The sequence below is a fragment of the Diorhabda carinulata genome, chromosome 9, assembly GCF_026250575.1.
Source record: "Diorhabda carinulata isolate Delta chromosome 9, icDioCari1.1, whole genome shotgun sequence".
Classification (NCBI taxonomy): Eukaryota; Metazoa; Arthropoda; class Insecta; order Coleoptera; family Chrysomelidae; genus Diorhabda; species Diorhabda carinulata.
In genome coordinates, this window is record NC_079468.1 from 11,399,085 (window position 1) to 11,424,138 (window position 25,054).

The 25,054-nt window shown below is 29.1% G+C and overlaps 1 protein-coding gene across 3 annotated transcripts in view; it reads left to right on the forward strand.

The window, feature by feature from the left end:
• The window catches only part of LOC130898264 (protein spinster), a 170,540-nt gene extending 154,194 nt beyond the window's left edge, over positions 1-16,346 (forward strand). The window contains exons 8-10 of one of the 3 annotated variants that reach the window (XM_057807431.1): positions 2,415-2,613; positions 6,595-6,673; positions 8,785-16,346. In XM_057807431.1, the coding sequence (XP_057663414.1) occupies positions 2,415-2,613; positions 6,595-6,659 (264 nt within the window). In that variant the 3' untranslated portion in view covers positions 6,660-6,673; positions 8,785-16,346. Of the gene's footprint in view, positions 1-2,414; positions 2,614-4,256; positions 4,439-6,594; positions 6,674-8,784 lie in introns of those variants that run through there. The other 2 variants (XM_057807430.1, XM_057807432.1) reach the window with 2 other exon arrangements.
• Positions 16,347-25,054: the final 8,708 nt, after the last annotated feature.

Consider the following 25,054-nt stretch of genomic DNA (forward strand, 5'->3'; position numbering starts at 1 on the left):
AACGGAGGGTTTAGTGAAAAATCCAAAACCATGAACGTTTATTAGTGTTCAAAAAGCAGCAGATCACAAAAAAGATATTAGTAAGAAAACTTGATAAGAAATTTTTAATTTGTAGCGGATCAAATTTTAAATACTGCCTGAAAAAAAAACAAGATGATTTTTTCACAAAAATTGGCACTTGTGAACAATCAGCTCATTTATTTGCAATGGAAGAAGACTACCAAGAAATTCTGAAAATCCAGCAGGTAGACCTTCAAGTAAAATACCACATGACATACTTATAGAGGCATTTGAGAAGCTGATTGATGAACTGAAACATCAAATAACATCTCACTCTTTTGAAGTGTCATTCTTGGCTAGCCTAACACACTGAAGTAGAAGATTCAATTGTATAAAATCGCCTAACCATATCCAAGTGTCAAACAACTAAAAGAATTGGGAAACATTTGTACCCATCTTTAAAAAAAATCTCAACGGCTGATAAACTTCGGTATGAGTTAATTTCCCAAAATATCGGTTTCGGCTTAAATTTATTAAAATCTATTCGCACATCAGATACTCTACCTTTACATCTATTAAGAACAATTGATTGCACCATCTATAAAAGGAAGGATGGACCAATAACGATTGTCAGAATAAAAAAGATTGATAATTATAAATTTTCTCTTTTATGATAAATTCCAATTTACTTTTTGGAATTAAATAATTTTTTTTATTAATAATTATTGAGTAAGACTAGCTTTAAGTATCTTTAATCATAAGAATCATATGGATATTCTCTCTAAAACAATCATTATAATGATACCAATGCATGTATTCAGTCCATTTACTAGATGTCTAAGAGGGTGGGGTATAAAACAAAAATGGACCAATACGACTCCTGGCAACATTCAAAATCATAATCTGTATGTTAATAAATTCGTTAATTAATAAATGAGGGCGTGCTGGGGAGAACGTTTAGATACATTCATTTGTATTTTTAAATGCGCTTTTAAAATAAAACTGATAAAGGGTGTGTCATATGATATTGGCCAATACGATTTTTTTTATTTTAAATGCAACTCCCTGGATATTATTTAATTTTTGGATTCTTCAGAAAATTTTAGATATACTACAATGTACTATATCCATCTTCAACTGTTTCGGAAATATTACATGTTTCCAGATTTATTGCAAAAATTAACATTAAAAAAAATATTGAGAAAGTAAACAAAAACTATTCCAACGTAATATCGTAAAAATGGTTCATTTACAAGACGTGCACAAAATAATTATTCTGGATTGGTTATGGAGATAATACCTGAACTCAAATAGAAGTTGCTTGCTTATTTCACGACAAATTTCCAAACTTGCCGTCTATATCCCTAGGAACAATTTGAAAGATAGAAAAGCAGTTTCGCGAACTTGGTCATGAAGACAGATAAAAAAGTAGCTGTCAATGAATAAGTGAGTTTCAAGTAAACCTACATACTTTGGTATAAAGAGAAATATAATGCATACCTATAAAATGATTCCCATGCTCAGGAAATCATGGAAGACAATTTCGATGGAAGAACGTATTTTTGTGAACCAATGATGGCGATGCTAGATAACAACGTTTGAAGATAGTTTCTGATGAGAGCACATTTACACTTTACGGTTAGTTAATCGTTAAAATTGCCGCTATTGGTCTAATAAGAATCCTCTCTGGAAAAGAACATATGCAATATCCTGAAAATATTATGTTTGTACAGGAATTGTTGGAAATCTCATCATATCTTGATCCTGTGAAATCACAAGTTCCTACTAATATAATATGGTTTCAGCAAGATGGAGCACCGCCCTATTACTAAATCAATGTCCATCCACCAGTACCTGAACCAAATTATAATATAATAATATAATTTTTGATGAAGTCTTACTTTGTTATTTGATATTAGTCATTGCAAATCACATATTTTTTGAGAAGTGCAATATTTTGAATTAGAATAAAACATTTGTTGGTATAAATGAAATCAAAATAGTCATCATAACAGTTTATACATCAAAATTATGCTACAGTAGATTTTTTTTCACATTCAACTTTGAGTGGATTGAGGTATATGGCTTAATTCAGATTGCGTTGCCTATTTATTCATTTTAGTGATATTAAGCTATTCCACTTTATCTTCTTAGAGGGTGACAAAATAAATCTTTATTGAAGTTATACTTTACTTACTTAGTTTTTTATTTTAAAAGTCTAATTCTCTCAATTGATCTTAAGATTCTTGAAGTTACCTTGAACATTTGTTTACAGAACAGAACTATTAATTTCACTAATGAATGTACATTATTTTAAATAACAATTAATGTTAAAAATTTTGTTTTAAATATTCATATTTACAAATTTCTTATTGATATTTTCTTTTATAAATTATATGGACTTTTACTTTTAGCTCTCTGAATTATTCAAAACATATCTCCAATCAAGATCAAGCTCAAATTCAACCACAAAGGATGATGAGATTGAATTCACATCTTTACAATACGCCCTCTTTTCAACGTGTTTTGTTGAAATTATGGGTGGACTATTTTTCATAGTCACCGCATTTTACATAGTACAAGATAAAAAGAAAGTTGACGATGCAGTTCACGGTAAGTTTTATTTATACAATTTCTATCTTTTTTTTCTTAGAAGACTTGTTATTCCTTATTTAGTTTTAAATCACCTGCTTATAGTTTTGTTTATATAAGTACCTAATTGTAGATACAGATTATTAATGACCAACTAATAACTCTACCTGATCCAGATATTTGAATATAATTTGAAAAACAGCACCACAGCACCTGTTTAAATGATTTGTTTATTGATTTCAAGTGTAGATTAAGATCTATTATTTGTGTGCAAAGATTTTCATTCACTTTGGTTTAATTATTTCTATTTGGGTCTTACGTTGACTCATTTACATGGTATAGATTTTATCTTTTCGCCTGCATGCATTTATAAGAACAGAAATTAGCTGAAGGGATATATAAATCGAAAGAAAAAAGTAGTAGTATTTGTATATATGAATTTATACAGAACTTTGGTTGATTTGTAAAGTAATAATATAGGTCTCTGTATAGCCTATTTTAACTTCTGCTTGTGAATTGAATTTCTTTTCCTTTCTGATATGTGTTCGAACATTCCATTTATGAGGAGAACATTTTCTAATGCAGAGAGGAGCGAAAAGTGCGATTTTTCAATGCTTGTCGGCATAACTAATCTGTCACCATAAGCATATATTGTATGTAGCATCATGCAAATCCTCCATTTACTCTTCTGTAAATTGGGATACGTCGATAATTACCAAATTGGTGAAATCTGCACTTATCTTATAATTTTACAATCGACCAATGGTGGGCTTCCCAGTCGAAACTATCTCTAGGAAAATTTAGTCTATTCATTGCCTATTTCTAATTGATAGTGCTGTAATATTTGATTGGCCCTCATTTGTATTAGTTACACACCCATAGTCTTGATCCTATCTTCTTTGATTTATTCCCGTCTCTAACAACCTTCTTAATGCTTTGGAAAAGGACGTTAGTGCTACATGTACACTTGAACACATTCTCTTGAGGGGAAAAATTTTGGTAAACATTTGGGTACATTTTAAAGTTTTGATTTACAATGCTAGATTGCGTACATAGATAAAATGATTTCAAAATAAGACATTTCTTGTATTTTACCCAATTTAAATGATTTAAAATGCAGCAACAAGTATTGATAAGCCCTTATTAAGATTAATTAATAAATTATTATACATTCGTTGATTTTTTTTATTCAGAAAAAAAAAAACAATTAAATATAGAAAGTATCATGAGTATGAAGTTTTCATTCAGTGGCTCACATTACAGTAACAATTGATAATTTATTATCAAACCCATTTTTTGTTTTTTTCTAAAACCCCTGGTGTTGTGAGAAAACAATTTTATTTATAGTTGATAAAAGAAGTCTCTGTAATTTGACATCATCAATATAATATATACAAATAAAGTATAAAATATATGTTCAAATAAAGTACAAAATACATGTTGCTCTGCATGAATAACATCATAAACTGAAACAAAAATTTGGAATAAATGACTTGGCTGCTAGTCTATTACTAATTATATTATGAAATAGTGTTTGCGTCTGCTTAGAGCTACTTGTCGTCTTTCTTGTCATTATTATTTTGTTAGCTTTAAATACTTCCAGTGTCTTATGGTATACTTACTGCTTTTGAGTTCATTGCTTTAATATGCTTTTTACTTTTTAGAACAAGAAGTGAATAGTAAAATGTATACAATAGCCACTACTTTTATTAGAGAAGTGAACAAGAGCCTAAACAATCTGAAATCTAGAAATAAAGAGTAGATATTACATATGTACTTTTATGTTAAGTTACTGAAATTTTATGTCTGAATGTATTTCATATTAAATACATTAGTTTAAAAATCAGGGTACAGATTCTTTTTTTTGGTTGCAATTATCATAAGGCCTCTTTTTATATGAAGAGGTACGAAAAATAAGTCAATATTGCCTTTCCCTGAAAATTGATAAATTTCACAATATAGGACTATCGATAATTGTAAAGAATTTGATTTTGATTCATTTCACTCAAAATGTACGATAGAACTAAAAATTATTAATAAACTATCTACAAAACCTTGATGTTAGCTTTTTAAATTTGATGCCTGCCAAATTTTTGTCAAAGTATGCCCTACATTCAATCAGGTTTTATCTATATAATACATTTTTTACCCTCCCTACTCCTCTCTATTATTTCTTTCAGATCTTTTCTGTACAGTAAAATGATTTTCTCATTTTCGATAAAGGTACTATTCCTCTTCCTTGTCAAATACCTTAAGTTCTTCTCACGTAAAGTATGTAACAAAACATGTCATCATATTTTTGGGAGATTTTCATTTGACAGTACAGTTTGTAATTCCCTAATAAAAAATTTATATTCTACTCGATTAATGATGATAATAATGGGTTATCTGCTCCAATTTAATTTGTTTTTTCTTCTAGTCTTTGCAATCAAAGTTTAAATATTGATTGTTTTACCCCTTGTTTAAATGATTTTATACATACTAGATTCGGAGTCTTTGGTTATAATACTAAGTAATGTAACTACCTTACTAGCATTTATATTTTGTTTTCTGGTTCGAAGTCCTCTAAACATATTGTTGATCATAGTTTTTTCTTAGGGTGTTAAATTCCTGTTTCTGCTTTACTAAAACCTAGACGTATGAAATTATCTTATTCATGGCTTTGTTGCAATAATGCAGCTTGAATCATACACGCTGGCAACGTTTGCATCAAACCCTTTATTATTTTATTATCATCATTATTAGAAGAAATTTGACCGATATGAAAATAAAATAAGTCAAATTAACCAAAATCTGTTCAGGAAATAAATAATATACAAATCAGTTAGTTACTAGAAAATATATATCTAAATGTAGCAATTTTCTCAATTTTTATGACACTACCTGAACGTATATTCTGTGGAAAGTGAGTAAAAAGGGGGACTATATAATTTTTACTAGAGCGCCCTCACCCTTTTTTATTAATTAATACTGAACCTCAACAACTACTGAAAGGAATTTTTGAGAGTCTAATTTTATTGGTCATCACACAGACAAAGAAAATAAGGGTATATATATATATATATATATATATATATATATATATATATATATATATATATATATATATATATATATATATATATATATATTCTACATTAAGTTTAGTTGAATAGGCAATTAAAATGGAATTGACGTTATGCACTAAAATGCATTATAAACTATTAATTGATATTGTATTTGAGATCCTCTAAAAATAAGTTCTATTTTGATATAAAGTACCTCATTTTGATAATATCCCACTTGTTCTTGTTCTACTGACCATTTTAACTTTTGTTGGGATTAATTTATACACAATATCACAAACATCATAAGATAATAAATGTAGTAAATATCAAAAATAAATAAATTTAATTATAATTATTCAAATATCTTTGAAACAAAATAATACAAAAAAGAGATTTTCTAGAAATGATTCACATTCATAGAAACTAGGAATCTATCAAATAAAAAAGACCTAAACACTTTGAGTCAAATTTTAATTCTGTTTTATAAATTTCAGTGTAACTGATTCAATTGATTGCTGCTACTCAATTTTTAAATATGATTACTGAGAAAAAATTATTTATTGTGGTTAAAACAGATTTTTATTTTGATATTCATGTTGTAGGTAATCTAATAATCAATATAATTATACAAGTTAAATGCAAAATGGATTATTTTAGAATCAATATTGGTTATACAACTCAATTTTCTAAAACTACTTAGTTTTGAAATTAAAGCGTCACATAGTTTATACATTTAAACGCAAACTTAATGTGTATAAAAACCATATCGAACTGATTATTTTAAATATAATATAAATCAAAATTATAAAGATCAGAGATAGTTCAGTATTTCCATGATATATTTACAAACTGTATAATTGAAAATAAAAAATATGGACTTATGCTTCATTTCAAGACAAGAAACATTAATACTATAGGAAATATTACAATTTTCATTTGGTATATTTTTATTCAGGACAACTTCCTACTGATCGTAACCACTCAGAGCAGCAAGAGCAGTTACAAGTGGATTCTTATTAAAACTTTGAAATCCTGTACGTGTGGTAGTATTTTTAGGTTATTTGGTGGTGGTCTAGATCTATTGTAACTCACATAATTCTTAGTAAATGCTTATTGACACTGCACATAAACTTATTTGTTTCGAGATTGATCAACACTAAAATATTAGCACAATGCAATTTTATGAAGAATCATCATCGATAGAATTGCTCAAAAATTTTGTAATTATTTACAGTAAGTATAACCAATAAAATTGAAATATAGTATTGATCAATTACACCAAACAAAACTTCACACTAATATCATTTATGTCATTTTTAATGTAAATTTCTAACATGATGAGAGTCTTGTAACAATGAGGGACTTTTAATAAACTAATTATACAGCATTTTGTGATATTATATTTTCTGTCTTTGAGAAAGTTCATTTCATTCAAAGAGTTTTTTTTTTCTTTTATCTCAGAAAAATAGTAAACCAAAACAATGATCAGTGCGTGATCAGCACGTGAACATCCCAGGCGAACTCCGGCGCGTCGTCGCTATTGTAGTACAGGGACGGCATCGTATTATTGTACTGCAGGGAGATATTTGTCTGTTGCATAATTTTCTTAAACATGACTGACACGGAGACAAATAATGAAGTTGTTGACATTAGCTATACTCTGTCTAAGAAGAGAACTAAAAAGCTTCAGTTCAACGCTAGCGAAAAACAAATGATTGTGGTTATTTATAAAAATGAAATGCAAGATTATGACAAGACTGTTAATGACATCATCATTAAGACGAATTATTTTTCGGGAGTATCTTCTTCAAGTCTCTTCCGAAATAAAACATTCTTTTCGAACGTTAAATTTTTTTTTCATGAAGCTATTAAAGAATTACACTTAATAATAGGAAAAACTGTATTTAACATATCAATGGAAAGGTTGAAACTAAAATGTGGAATTTAGACATTGTCATTGATATGCAAGTTGAGCTCCTTTTTATAAATGTTGTCGACAGTGGAAGCTCAATATCATCTGATGGGGAAAAAGAAAATGTATTTATTGAGGTACAGAATGAAGCTTGTATTTTAATGTTTCAATAACATATTTTCTTTTGATTTCTGTATTAGGTGTTAGCATTAAAATGCTATATATACCTGAATTTCAAATGAATGTGTTCCATATTTTGGCCGTTCATTTTATATCTATTCCAAACTTTTTACTATTTTTGTAACAATAATTGTGCATAATTTTTTATAATTTATATTATTAATCTGCTATACGAAACCGCAAATTATTCCTTTAGTGCAAAGTGCGGTCCTGTTACATGCTCGGCTTTGGCATTTTCATCACGTGCTCTATGCGTGAATATGTTTTGGTCTACTATTTTTTTTTCGTTAAATAGAAATAATTTGAGTATTCATCAGTGGGTGAAAATTAAATGGAAATGTATTATGAGAAACTTTAATCAAAGTTTCTATTAAGTAACTCATTTAATCCAGCTAAGATAATTAAGAGCTAGTCTATGAACCGTCCTGCAACATCGTTTTGATTAATAAATCTCAGTATGCTTATCTATTCAAGGGACATAAATTTGTCTTTGCGTTAAAAATAAAACGTTATAGGTGTTGTTTGTTACATTGAGTAGTAATACAAACATATCTGAAAATAGAGAAAATGTGAATATTTCAGAAACATTCTTATAGTATATATGTGTGGCATGTCATCTACAAATGGTGTGAAAACTTGAATTATTTAGCTTTATCAATTATTAATTGCTAAGAGTTCATTTTTTCGAATGAGGTAAGGTTCAGTGAATCATTGCTCAGATACTGTGCAACAGGGTCACTTTCCCTACTCAAAACGTTGGTTGTTTGATATACAATATATACTAGTCTTCACGAACTTGCAAACTTATTTGCATATCTAACCAAATCAGTACTTTTATGTTAAATGTTTTTATAAGAATTGAACTTGAAAAGTTCCACAATATTGTAATTGATATTATGTTCTTTGATGGTGCCGTTTGAGAATTTATTGAGAAAACTTCATTTACTGTTTTTGTATATTGATGAATAAAATGTTCAAGAAAAAAAAAGAAATTTCTGGTAACCACTGTATATTAGATGAGTTTTTTATTTTTTTTTTCTATTTTTTTTTCAGCCGCCAATTCACGACAGCTTCTAGTAAACAATCAAGACAATGATCACAATATTTCTTGATCATTCCTGTATTAAGTATCGAGAGGATATAATATGAGTGTAATCCATTTCCTCGTCAAAGAAGACTGCATTTGAACACCAAAACTAACCGAAAAAGTATAGTAATATAGTACATATAGGAAAATAGGTATAAATAAAACTACACTTGTTTGAGAGATTTGAAACATGAGTAGAGATTGCATAGTTAGCTTAAAACATTCTTTTATCTAAACTACTTGTCTAGGTTTCAATATATCATATTGTAAAGTTTTTAATGCAAGTACAGTGAGTACTATTGAAATATAATATGAAATTAAATACTGATTATTATTTATTATTTATATTCTTATTTCATTTCAATTTATTTCTAATGGAAATGCATTTGTTGGAATAAAAAACTGATATTTTTTGAAAAATTGTTCTAGTATACCAATAGTGGAGTCATTTGAATAACCACTAAAATGCTGATGAGATCCTTTTGAAATCATTAAACCAATTTGCATGAAATATATCACTCAATTGCAATCAATATTAATATTTCTAAGATTATCGGAAAATGTGCTGTGAATGTGATCAAAATAAAAAAAAATACATACAATACACACAGAGCATACAATATTTTTTTTTATATTGATTACATTCGCAGCCCTAATAGACTATATACAGTATTATTTTCAAATTAACATTAACAAGCATTTTCCGATAATCTTAGAAATATTAATATTTATTGTTTCTTCTAAATCTATTCTCATTGGTGATTTAGAAATACAAAATAAGATGGTATATAAACAGAATTAGGAATTTTGAAATATTATCAAGCTTTGGTAGGCTAATAGGAATAAATTAAATCATAAGCATACATTTGAGACTCTGTATATTAAAGTGAAATATTGTATATAAATTTGAAATTTCTCAAATCTCTATAAACACTAAATTATAAATCTGTACAAAAAATTTTGGATTTCCAGTTTTTCATTCCATTTATCTGATGCATTTGTTCTTGAACAATACCAAATGAATTTGTTTTAAAAAAGTGAATGGACTTTGAAGACATTACTAAATTTGGATCTGATTATTTTTCTTTGATAATTCTTCTCTGGAACTCTTACACAATCTCATAGTAAATATCAGTAATCCATGGAGAGAACTCTAGCTTTATAGATATAACAATTCTAAATGACATAAGGCTCTGACAATTTTAGTTAAAAATTTGTGAAAAAGCACAAACTTCATTCTAATGCTCATATCTTACCATCATTTAGAAACTTTTCATTTAGAAGAAATATAAATTATTAACATTTAAAGATCAAAATGTGGTTCGATAAAATATTCAATATGCTCTAAAAATGATCAATTATATATAAGTTAAATTAACTTATTACAATAGTTATTTATTGATTAACATGCAGGATATATTTATTTTATACCTATTTTCTGAGTGAATTAAACTGGTACTATTTAGTGAAATTGCTTCCGCTAAAAATTATAAGTTGTTTGCTCCACTTCGGGTGCCTCGATTGGATAAAAAATTGAAATAAAACAATTAATTTGAGAAGATCTGCTATCAGAACAAAACAACAATTAGACTGTTTCAAACTATGATTAATTGAATAAATCAACAAATCACCTTTAATTTGTACCCTACTAGGGATACAGGTGTTTTCAATGACATCGACAGATGACCCTATAAGTACATCTAATAAATCATTTTATTTGAGTCCTGAGTTTTATTTTACTAGCACTCAAATGGTTTTATAAGAAAATTAAATAATTGTTTTCATTCAGAATTTCTCGAAAGTTATGAGCAGGTGTTCTACCTTTTGAGACTGAAATGTTTTAACCGGCCAACCAAATTCGTTTAGTACCACATCTGTTGGTTAAAGAAAATTTTCCTAAAATTGATATCCGAACAATGGTTTATGAAGGCCAAAATTACCAATATTGCAGTCTGCTCTTGGAATCATTGAAAACATCTAAAGGGGTGACAATGAAATGAAACTGAAATGTAGGTGATATTAGAACTTATACAAATTGTTTATTATTATTCATATTTTTTTATAATTAAATTAACTTAGTACCTAATAAAAAATGTGATACAAATATCACGGAACATTATTAATTGCAACAGACCAACAGATACTCCGCCTATGATTGCATGAAAACATTGTTGCAATTGATTAACAAGTTAGATTTTGTAATCCTATTCTTTAATGAAAACAGCCCACAATGATGTATACTGTGTTAATATTTCTCCAAATTTCTGCATAAAAAAAGGTTTTTGGAATTTTGTACTGAAATATAATAATTATTTATGTAAAATTGCTCATTTGCCCAATATGGCACTTAGAATTTTTGATTGGAATATAGTTTTTTAATAACAAACTCGAAATAAAAATTAGTCAGCAGTGAGTACCATGTAGTAAATTAACCTTAAGAATTAAGTTATAATTAATTTCAGACTTTAACCAACAATAAATATACCATATAATAAAATGCAGGATTTTTCATTATGTATTATGTAATAAATGTAATGATTATGTGTATACACAATAAATGTAGTAGTGTAAATAGAAGGTGTCCCTAAAACAAGGAATATTTGAATTAAATAGAGAAAAAAGCTGTTAATCATTAGACTACTATATTTATTAAATGTTAAATCAATTGAGCTAATTTAATTTGTATGTTCTGATTGCAAAAATTGTTTTATTATATCTTTTATAATACAGAAACATCTTGACCGCTAGTTTATTATATAAATGTATTGCAACTAATAATGATTTTAGAAGTGGAATCAACTTTGACTCTACCTTTTTCTGAGTTGTTTATTTTATGAAGGTATTCTGACATGTGAAGCAATATTTAATTTATTAACTGTTTCTTTTCTGATTATCCAAACAACTAAGCCTTCCATTACTATGTGTATTTGTTATAAATGAATGTAAAAATTGGCGTCAATTTTATTAATTGTTAAGCTTCAGATGTATCTATTTCGTGTGTGCTCTTTGTGTATTGTGTGAATTTCGTGGGAATTTGTGTGTACCTATAGATGTTAATTGAAAAATAATGTGAATAACTTGTACACAATAATATTCATAAACTCAAAAAATTTATTACAAAGTGGCCTTGGTTAAATGTATATTATTGATTGGAAATAGGTTTTAATTTATTATTGTGGTGAGAGTTTCCTGACTATTGGACATATTACTGTACAAAAATACTGTCACTTTTAAGCATTTATAATAAAACACTTATTGAGTTAGAATAACGAAAGTTTTCCAATTAGCTTCAATTAGATAATGTATTTGAAAAGTCAAGTCTGTTCTATTTTCACTGGCATTTGAACTCTCATTATATTACAAATCTACGAAAATTTCAAACGAGCAAACACTTTTGGTAGTATTTTTAAGTTTACTTTTAGAGTTCATTCCTTTCTACCGTCCATAACACTATTTAGTAGTGATGTGACTTTGTTTACAGTGGGAATATATTTCGAGTGGTTACATAATTTTAAAGCTTAAATTTTCCAATTATATTATCTATTAAAATAGATTCTCTTGAAGGCTCATCATGTTCAACGAATCTAAATAAATATATTGAGGTTGAGTTATTTTTAATTTAGATGTTTTCTGCTCATTATAAGTATATATGAAATAATTTGATATTTTACAGGAACAATTCGTTCAATTACATCAAATCTTATTAATTGAATAAAATATTAATCTCAATTATCTATACTTCTTATTAAAATTAATTTGTTTGGGACTCTTATCTACACCAATTATCTACTTTTCACTAAAGCACCATACAGAACAATGAATTCATTCCAAACCATTGAAGGTTCATTAATTATTGGATGTATCAAAGCTTGTTAAAGTATTCTATTATCTATCAAAGTTCTAATATTTTGTGTATGTTGGTATCACTTTATTTATGCACAAAGAGAACTTTCATTTATATGGTGAATTTACCAAAGTTATCAATTTTTTCTGATTTTTTTCTAATTTTGTTTTGTGTATTAATGTCTCAACTTTTCCTCTACTTTCAATAATCTTGAAATTATTTTTTACTCACTTTCCTCGTATATCAGAACACATTAAAAGTTATTTTTTAAAAAGATACAGAGCACAATTTTGTAGAATCTCTCCAGTGGAGGAAACGGTCAGGATTGTCATTAAAGTGTAATCAACCAATTTTAGAATTGTTTTAATCCCCAGCTTTTAACAATCTTTGAGAATTCTATAAGAGAGCAGAAACATTTACTTTGCTATTTATTCTCGTCTATATTAACAAGTTCGAATTGTTGATTTAAGGACTAAGCAAATTTTAATTATGACGGTATAAAGAACTTTTATTTTGTAATAATGTCCAATTCTTGAAAACCAATGTTGAAATTAAGTTTCTCGTTTATTTCCATCAAAATATTTTATGTCTACCTTACTACTTATTAGTATTTGTGTGAACCAGTATTCACGGTATAGAAGTTCATAATGAGTACAATTGAATTTCTGTTTTTCATTTTATGAAATGTGTAATTATTATTTACAACATTCCTCAAAATGGTGCTGACAGTGATAAAAGAACAGATAATAGCTCAAAATGAAATGAGCTATTTTTTACAATAAAAAGTGAATTTTCAGTGTTTTGAAATTTTAATTATTGTATTTCCATCATAATATATTTGTTTGTAACTAATACCCTTAAAACTCAATAGACTTTGTAGTTACTAATTTTTGTTATACTCATTCACAAATAATTTCAATTCCATATAATTAATTTGTTTTTTGGTGGTACAAAATCTTGATGATATATAAAAATAAAAAAGGAATTTTTATTAAACAAGGACTTTAAAGTATTGTTTCATTAGATGTGATGTTATATGTTATCAAAATCGTTTCTATAGGTGTACTTTTTATTATTAATCATAGACCAAATTATACCATTAACAATATATAAATATGATGGTTTAACCTGATATTTGATATCTGTTACTAAGATCACTCTTAAAAGTTGGTTGTTATATTGTATTTCATATATTAGCAACTTTTCCAGTTTAAATAGGTGGTTATTGCATTTGTTCAAATTTGTTTAAAATGATGCCAAATAATAGATGTATGGAACATTTTTAATTTTATCTGAAAAAATATAAATTGATATCAATTCAGTAAGATCCTGAACTATCAACAGTTATTTTTTAGTATATATATTTTGTGAATTTTTTGGTAGAAATAGTTTTGGATTGGTCAAACCGCATCTATCTCAGTAAATTTTGCAAACATTCATTTATTCCAATATTATCTATAATAACAAAATATTACTGTTGTATATTCAATTTGATTAAGCTATTATTAAATTTTTCAGAAGTTGTGGGATTTTATATACTCAGATTGGTCGTACAGTGTCGCTGAGATTGGGGTGGGAAATTTTTGGATGTAATTAAATTATTCGAGCCACATTGATATGCATTAAAAATATTTTTCTTTGTGAAGTCACGTTTAATATATATAACATTAACCTGTATCCGAGATTTCTTGAACCCTGAAAAATACTAGTGTTATATGTATAGTAAAAAATCACTTGCAAATCTTGAAAAGAGTCTGGTTTAATAAGTCTGGCTCTTGGCTAGAAAGTATAAACAGTAAAATAATAATAACAATTTTTGTATGCAAGGAACAAACTCATAATCGAGTTGCATTGACAGGTACCCGATGACTAGAAGGTTAACATCTTTATGCCTGTTTCCTATTTAGATTCATTTGTGGTGTTGTAAATCCGTTGTTTTGTCCGATTATAAAACTTTGGATTTTTCAAAGATTAGAATTTGACAATTATGAAAAGTTCTGTATTGTAATTTGTAAGGTATAACATCACATAGTTCTCTTTTAATTATTCAATTAGAGAAATAGTAAAATTTTCAAAATAATGTACGGAACTAGGTATTGTAACTATGACTTATAAACATAATCACGTTAATAGTTAGCTGTTGATTGGAAGTTAAGAGTTAAGGGAAATATATTGTGAAACAGGTCAAATAAACTTAGTTTAAGTTCACAATTGCCATTATGATTATTTCTTCATAAGCTTATTCATTCAATTCAATTCTTTCGAGTTGGAAAACAAGTTATATAAACTCCATTATTTGAAATACAAATTTATATATTATTTTTATGCAGAGCAATTATATAAGGTATATAAGTTGAGGACGTGAAAATATAAATTTGGTAATATAGTAATTTTAATTTATTTATTATGGAGAAATATAGATTCTATATATTAATGTGAATTAACTACTTCATTAGTTTTATATCATCATAAAACATAGTTTCATTTATATATTCATTTATTTATATCAAAGATGTTAGTAAGTGTTACTGATGCACGTAATTTTAAGTAGTCCAGTGTGAGTGAAACCATCTCTGATATCATTTCACTATTGACTTGAGATACCCCTAACCTTACCAAATTGAGAAAATTTTGAAACAGACGTACACATATGCAAAATCCTTGTTTAAAGATATCATCGTTTCTCAGATGTTCAAAAAATCTACTGTGAAAAATGTTGAAAATTTGCAGATTTGTTTCTTGCAAAATTATTATTCAGAGATATAATTGCTTTTCAGAAACTCAAATATCTAGTGTAAATTTTTAAAATTTTCAGATGTCTTCTTCAGTTAAAATACTATCAATATTTACATATATTCATATAACCAATAAAAGTAGTAGATGCTTTATTTAATTAGATCATTCAATCTCAAAGCGACGAATTAAAAGGGAGAAGTGATCACATTTTACTTAATAACAATAAAGCACAAACTTCCCAAAAGTATTATAAAGTTGAGATTCTGGAAAACTTTTGTGTATATTACGGTATAAATATTCAACTGTAATTTTTTAGGCTAGTAAATAATCACTAGTCAGATTTTTATACCAAAATCTGAAATAGTGGCTCATAGTATTATTTCTAGTTTCTATTTTTCTATTTAAACAATGTTATACCATTTTAATCAAGTAGCCACACTGAAACTCACCAAAATAATGTGATTGGTGTGAACAGTTTGTTTTTGATAGATTTTGATTGTTTTCAGTAACAAAAATTATATTGTTAATGTGATTGAATATTGAATAGGTGATTGCTTAATATGTATACTTATATTTTCGTTTCTTAAATGTCGAAAGTTAATACTTTATAAATGATGAAGTATATAATAGCATAATTGTCAACCTAAAATTATGATTGTTGGGAAGGTATAATGAAAGGTAAATGCGCAATATTAGTATTTCCTTTTAATTTTATAAGAATTGTACAGTACAATCTAATACCATTGGCAATATGATTTTTGTTGTAATCACAAGGAATCCCTATATTTGCAGTGTGCAGATTGTAAAATATTAATTTAAGTTGGTTATTTAAGACTGAAAACATGAAATATGTATTTGTATATTTTTTTCTTCCCATTTTGTAAGCCCACAGATTGTTTTTTTGTTTTTAAAACATATTTATATATAAAATAAATGTAAAATAGTGAACATTGATTTATTCACTTCCCACTTTAGAACATTTAATAAAACCTCAAGCAACGTAAATTTTGTAAAATTTTTTCTTTATCAAGTTTATTCACTTCTTCTGGTGCCAAAGTCTTGATCGTTACACTTCGGACTGGCGGTTTAGGAACACTTGCAGTTTCATATAATTTTCCAGATAGATATTTTGGTAAATATTCAGGGTAGTTTTTAGCAGAAAGTCCATTGTATTGATAACATGTGTTTCTTAATTAATACAGCTAAATAAACAATGTCAAAAAAGAAGTAGTTTTTTGCATTGACAGCTAATCCATAAAATCTTTGTATGCAACATAGTGCTTCTCTTTGATTTTGTAGGTAGCTGATTTTCTGTTGTGTTTGCAGTTAACTCTCATATTTTAAAAGAAGTTTATCTAACAGATTGCTAAAATCAGTTGATGCCCATTTAATAATACCCGCTGTGCAGTAAACAAATGCTTTTGTTTGTGAATTTATGTGTTCGATTTTAGACCTTATTATTCTCAGTTTTATCGCGAAATTGCTTCTTAAAGAGTTGTGAGAAGTGCGAAATTTATTCTCGGAATCGTGGCTTTGCCGTTTTTTTCCCACTCTGTAGTGTTTTGTTTAGTGTAGGCAAGCGGTAAATATAGTGTGAAACGCAAGTATATAGGAAACTTGTGGTTGAAGAGGAGGGCTCTAACTGAAGCTATCTTCAGCTATTGAAAAGGGATTACCTCCACTTCAAGCTTTAAGCTTTTCCTTGTACTTTTCAGCTGCCATTGTGTTATCACTTTGCAATCCACTCATGTTTGATAAACTTGAATGGAACAGTGAAAATTAATGTTAAAAAAACTCGCGTAAATTGAGCACAAAATAAATACTAGTTGCAAATTGATTGAGAAACAATTCAAAAATACTCAGCTTCAGCTGTACTGAATTTACTGAAACAGATCTTTGGAATCCTCTTGAAATAAAATACAAAACAGCTCTTATCACAGGGAAAAACAAGAACAGCTAGAACGGGTATATACGAGAAAATCAATTGTTTACCCCACGGCCTCCAGTTTGGAAGTAGATCAAGTCTTTTCTTAGATTGCCTAATTGCTACGCACTTCAAATTCAGCAAAAGTACTACTCCAGTGGTAGTATTTATCTTGTATGTGAAACAAGAACTTAAGATAGAAATTTAGAAAATGTACAAAATGGCACAATTAATGTTTGTAAAAACAAGTATCGCTATAGCAGATGACTTACTTGCAACAAAATAATACATTATGATCACGTACTTTTTAAATATATCAATTACTGGGAAGTGCATTTAAGCTATCTTTATGGGATGACTCAAACATGCATACAACTATTTATTGCATATATTAGATTAAGTTAAAATCGAACTTCAAAGACAGCGTCATCTCTTTGACATAGCGTGTTTGAATTAATTTGGAAATGCCGATCACCATTGAAGATTTGTGGCTATGAAAGTTTTAACTGTAAAAATAATTGAAGTCAAATCAAGCAAAGACGTACGTACGTGAGTGATTGTTGATATGACGATTGAATAACATTATTCAATCGAATTGTCAACATTATTCAATTGACAAAAGTAATGTTCTCTTCGTAATCGATAGATTATATGATAGGGTCAGAGTGGGTAAGATGGCCAACGTAAGAATTGAAACGATAATACGACTAAAAGGTCGTATCTATCAATAATTCGTTTTATGAAGTACATAAAGTAAACATTTATAAGTATAAATAATTAAGGCTGTACAAAAAAATACAAAATTTGTCAAAATTTAATTTGTTTTAAAAACTGTCAAATTCGTTATCTAACTCTAATGTGCGGTAAGATGACTTCTGTCTGCGGGTAAGATGACTAATAATCAAATTTAAGTAGATATATTCTACATACCCAGTTGCTATATAATTAATAAGGTTAGAAAAAATATCAATGTTGTCAGAAATGTATTTAAACAAAAAAATAATTATTCAGTAGGTAATACAAAATATAAAACGTCGCAAATATTAACGAAACTAAACATTTAACTTATTGGCAGAAATGACAAAATCACTACTTAGCTTTTGCTTCTTTCACGTCTAGTCCAATTCATGCAGCATGAGCCCATTCTCCACCGTTGTCACACATATACCAAAGTTCATTACTTTTTCCTACGCCGTATTAAAGATGGCAGTTTTTTTTATTAGAGGGAGGTGTTAATTGGTGTTTTTCGTTAGATTTTGATTTCGAGGTAGATTGGTGAGCGTTATTTAGTTTTGCATTTTCACATAAAACATTTTCAACAACTTGTAAAACTGTAGTAGGACTAGGATTTTCTTGGTCTTCCCGAGCTTGTCTGTAGTTTTGGCTGGCATAAAATCTAGGTCAGAAAAGATATCAGAATTGAAAGGTTCTATTCCACAAGTCTTAAATCCATTCATAGCATTTGCCACGGATGCTGCTTTTAAATAAGCTTCTCCGAATAAATAAGCAATATCTTGAACGGTGATGATTCTTCTTGGATTATTAACAAAAAAATTTTCACAGACTACGCTATAAGCTGTTTTCATGGCATCAAAAAAACAAACATCCAATGGCTGTAATCTATCGCTTGCGTGTGCCGCAAATCCAAGTAATGTGATATAATTTTCTCTACATAAATTTACGTCATTCAGAGTTACATGTGTAGCATGGTTATGCATCAATAATAAAATGGTATTATCTTTGGAGGGCTTCACGTATTGAATAAATGATGCAGATATTTAAGTTAAGATTTCTGCTGTCATTCAACCCGTTTCATGTGACATGCCAATTGATCGTGAGAGAGGACCATACATGAATGCAGGTTGCAACCTAATTAGAGAGAAAATTAGTAGCAGTGGAATAAATGTACCAACTGAATTAATGCAACATAAACTGTGGGAATCCATGTTTCATCATAATTGTAGATTTGGTTAGCAGAGTAGTTATACTTCAATCCTACTTATATCTTTTTGAAAGTTAGAAAATTTGTCGACATTTTCTTTGTTAAATGCCATCAGATGTGCTATGGACTTGGACGTAGGTGTTCTTGAAGAAATATTGAACTTTTTTCTAAGATTCTCACAAAATTCTTTTCCAACTCTTTTCTGATTAATTTTAAATCTGTGATCAATGTTACGATAGTCTGCATATTCGAACACACTTTTGCTAAACTGTTTCTCGTTAAGCCAAAAGCCATTTGGTCGACTTTCACAATCTTATTCTTCAGTTGTTCATCAGTATATGTGGCTTTAAAACGTGCAAATTGTTGTGGAGAATTCTATAAAAAATCCTGTAAAACCACTAATTGGTAGGTAAGTAATCACCTGATTATCTCTATATTTTTTTTTAAATGTAATGCCTTAATGTTGCTTCTGGGATAGTAAACTCTTTGAGCTGAGTTAATACTTCTAGCATTGCATTTCTCGTACACTAGCTCCATGACTGTCTTGTTGTCTTGAGTGTGTACTTTCCTTTTACTAAATTAGAAAAGTTAATAAACAAATTAGTATAGTTAAACTGCAATTGCAATTCTCCATCTTGCCTAAGTAACAAAATCAAAATGATTTAGAGTGTTAAAAAAATAGTATAAGTACCATTCAATATGTTAGAAGGCAAGGAAATGTTCCATATATTCTCCAAATTCAGTTAGAAACCAATAATTGCTTACTGATTAAAATCAACACCTTATTTCGTATACCACTAAAATTGTAACAAGACCAGCCCTCTTCACTTGAAGACTGATATCGTACTAAATCTGATTTCTACTGTTTTGGGTATCTTAAGTTCGTTATTCGTCATCTTAACGACTTCGTCATCTTATCCACTCTTACACTAGTTGTAGTCGTTAACCAATGTTCACGACATACAGCTGTTAAAACTGGACATTCACAAACGAAAATATCGTTAGAAAGAAGAAAACCAGGAGAAATCAGATTCATGGAAAGAAAGATTAAACTGGTAGACTGGATAATAAAAACAATTGTATCCATAACAGAACCAATGTAAAGGTTGCCTCTAGACAGGCAGCAGAGTTAAACTGGAAATTCGCAGGACATATCTTAAGACAAAAAAAAACGACAGAGAAGACCATAGAACTAGGAGGGAAGTAGAGGAAAACCATAATTGTATCCTGATTTAAAATTCATCTCTTACTCGTAGTACTTAAGTACTTAAAATTGTTTCTGGAATATCGAATGTGTGTGGAACGGAACTAATTGAAACTTTAGGAAATTAAGTATATAAACACTCACTACTCTGGTATCACATATTAAGATAAGTGAGTTAATTTTCGTACTTTTAAAATAATAGTACATCTAATATATTGAGCAATATTCATAAAGAGATCCCTTATTATTTTTTGTATAGACACACCTAGCATCCATTATACATCTGACAAAAGATTTATATACACAGAAAAACTATAAAGATATAAACGTGAAATATGAAAGTTGTAAATTGAGTTTGGAATTTAAAATGTACATAAAACATCAAATGCGACGTTCAGAAACTGAAAAATATCTCGTTTTGGGTTAGGATCTGTCGTCGATAGGAAACAGAACGAAATAATCGGGCTATGTTATATGATAGGATCCTTTTTACTTTAGTATGTCGTAGTATTCCATATTTGTTTAAGTTGAGAACATTACACCCTAGAATTGGAGAAATAGAAAGAGATTTATAAAATAAATTAGTCCACTTCAAATTTTCCAAGTTCTTCTAAATTTAGACCAAACTGAAAATGCCATTTACTATTACCACCCCACCAACAATTACACAATTAGAAGACTATGACTTTGACATTAAAGCTCACGCAGTTGTGGTGTGGTGGTAGTAATAAATAATACCTTATCCTTAATTTTCATCGAAACAATCTTGATTTTCAAGAATTTTAGTGGATCCTTGTTGATTATTGGTCGGAAGTTGAATACTGATGATTTATCATGCAGTATGCTCATAAAGAAGCATTGTAATTTGCTATATATTTCAATTTGCAATAGGCGCACAAAACATTTTTTTCAAATAAATCAGTCGATTAGAATTATAGCAGCTGCACCTGTAGAACCCACTTTCTCATAATTCTCCTAATTGAAGTTTTGATCATTTAGTCGCGATTCGAATATGTATATTTTAATAATGAAAAAGCTACTATCTTCAACTCTAATTCTTAAACCATTTTATTTGTTATCTTAAATTATGAATACTGTATTTTTAATAGAAAATACTTATGGCTTTTCAACTTAATTTCGGTATTTATGAAAATATAATCTGACATTGACGACTTTGTTTACAAACATTTTCCATCCTTAGTACTTACATTTCAATATACGAAAAAGACAGTCCTAGATTGAAATTATTAACAGTTACATTGAAGTTTATAAAATAGAATTCTAAATTTTACTCAAGTTGTTAAGATATTTTTTATCATTGATAGCTTTTTCGTTTCTGTACATACCAACTTTTTGTAAAACTGTTATTGTAATTGACTCTATATCATGGATAATTTGAATAAATGTATTATTACAAACTCTCCTACTGATAGAGAGCGTGAAGCCAGTCTTGTTCTAATATGTTTTCTTACTTATTATGTTTTCGCACATATTTTTGTAAAGACATTTTTAAGAAGGCCTTTTTTTTGTTCACCGTATTTTAGAGATCTAAAGAATCCGAAAGATCTAGAATGTAATTTTAATATATAAAGCGGAAGTTAGCCTTGTGTGAATAAACAATTTGATGGCGAAAACATCGAGACAATGACAATAACAACAAAATGGAAGGAAGCGCTGCTTTTTCTGAATAAGATGTTGAGGATATTCGTGAATAGTTCAACGTCTTGTGATTAAAAACTGTTTACATAAATAGCAATTACATTGGTGTGAGTATTTGGATAACATGAATAAGTAAATGACTAAGAGACTACGTGAGCTGAAAGTGATGGATCTAAAAGCAGAAATGGATATCCGATAAGACGAGTAAATTGGTAAATAGATTCAAAGTGGCACTGTAAACTGACGGCTTTGATGCAGAAAAAGACTTCCAACTTAATCTCGTCGAATTCTGCTAATATGGACGAGAGGATTTTGACCACGGAGAACGATACTTCTACTAAAAAAATAGCAGATTAAGGACAAAAGATACTTCAGATAGAACATATAAAACCTACAATCCACAAACACCGCACAAGATGGAAGACATGGACAATTTTTCTCAGTACTGAATACACTCTTTACATTACCACACTCCCAATTATACTTATTTGTCTTTGTTATCAAAACACACGTCAGAAAGTGTGAATGTGAGTGTTGTTGTAGTGGTGATATGAACAGTATGATTTTCACCGACGGTTCCAAAAATTTCAACTTAGTTTAACTGTAAGACTTCATGGACCAAAAGTTTGAGGTAGCCGCTAAAGTGAAAATTTGGGCCGATAAGGAAAAAGTATAGAACGTAACTATCGCACTGTGAGACGACGCCTTAGATGTATTCCAATGATATTACTTGAAGAAACTGAAGACTTCGAGCAGCAAACCTTGATAGATATCTTGTCAGCTCTTGCTTTGGAATATGAAGCAACCACGCAGGCTTCGGGATATAACACTTAACTTGATAAACGGTATGGTTAACAAGAACCCTAAAAATTTCAGATGCTGGACTTTTGGAAAGTTATGGCATGTAGTAGTTCGTGCAAGCGTCCTAGAGCTCTCGCGAACAAAGAACCTCAGCCACAGGAAAACTAGAAGGGTCCTTTACGAGGGGCCAGCACCGACCCAGGATCATTCCAAAGACCGTCTCATAGTGATATCTTATTTCAGATATCGTAAAGACAGTGTTTATGTGTATGGAAAATTGGAGAAGAGAATGGTCATGAATATACTGTGCTGGTAGACACTGGGTTGACTAGAATTATTTTAAGGCCAGAGATGATAAACTCCAAGAAGGAGCTTTTACCAACCAAACATCAACTGCGGGTCGCCACAGGTGATAATGCCAACGTTCACGGGGATATATAAATCCAATTGGGAATTGGTGCAGAAAAGTTGACGCAAGTTACATATGAAGTAACAGCGGACAGCATATAACAAATGTGATGACTTCGCGGAAACGCAGAAGATAATAAAAACTGTATTTCTTTTAATAATTCATTCTTTGTTCTAACGTTGCTCAATAAACATATATTGTAATTGTAATTTTTGTTTTTAAAAACGCAAATTCGAAGTTTTAATGTATAATTGGCGCAGTCAGTAGGATACGCACGGGTTTCGGAAGTGAACAGTTTCGCATTGTGCCGGAAGTGAAATTCGGGACCTTGGAGTTTCTACACCTTAAGTGTGTATTACGAACTTATAAACTTTCAAAGTTGTGGCAACATGAGCAGGGAATCAAGAAAAAGGAGCAGGAAAGCAGAGGGCTCGAAATGACGAACAATCTGTAAGTGCTTTTTCCTTTTTACCTTTCCAAACCCCTCTGTATAAAGATTTTGGTAAAGATAATTAAATTTTGTTCATTGCGAATAAATTGCTTATTATAAACATTAATTTTAAATTATTTTCATGAGCGATATTGATGAAATAATTAACGGAATTTCAAATATAGGATTAGATAGAAAAATAATATTGACACTCAACGGAATATTAATAAACAATTCACTAATTTTTTCAAATCAATAAATTCAACTTTAAATATGCCTGAGATGAACTGGGATCTTTTAAAGTCTAGGATTGATAACATTAAACCGTACAACGGTAACAGTAACACGTTAAATAAATTTCTAATTAGGTGTGAAGGTTGTAGTGGTACCTTAAGAAATAACTTGCATCTTAAAAATCCAGCCTCTCTGGAAGATGCAATGGCTTATCTGAATGAATTGAAAACTTTGAAAAATTATATGGCAATCTAAATGACAATAACCGAGCAACGACGTCCAGATTTAATAGTAATTATTGACAACCTTGTTCACAACCAAGATACTATCCTAAAAACCAAACACAACCCTATCATTCCGTTGACAATAATAAACTAGTTAATCAATTCCCCAGTCAAACTATTAATATCCAACCCAGACAATACCCAACAAACAGACAAGTATCCGGACCTCCACAAAACGTTTTCAGACCAAACCAAAAACCCATGCACCAACTTCCTAAACCAACACCTATGTCAACGACTTCAAGAAATTCTTCCAAATTATCACAAAGACAAAGATGGTCAAATAATAACAATTATAATCGAAATCAACAATTTCGAAATTCTGGACAGAATTCAAATTTTACTTCCGAAGAGCTATTCACAAACGACTACGACCAATCAGACGAACAACATTATTATCAGAATCAGAATACGGACGATACTGACCAAAATCAAACGTACTATAACTATGACAAGACAGAAAATGAAAATTTTATCCAAACAAGCCAACAACATACATTACATAGAAATTAATAATCCCAAATTAAAATTACTTATAGATACCGGTAATTCACGTTCAATTATTAAACCTGATATTATAGAAAAAACTTATCCAAATTCCGTTAATCGAATCAATGCACAAATTAAGACAGCTTTGGGTAGTCAAGGTATTGTATATCAATCAACACTTAGAGCATTTCCTGAATTTCAGAATCCAAACTATATCATCTCCTTTCTATTATTTGATTTCCACGAATATTTCGATGGTATTATAGGACCAAATGATTTA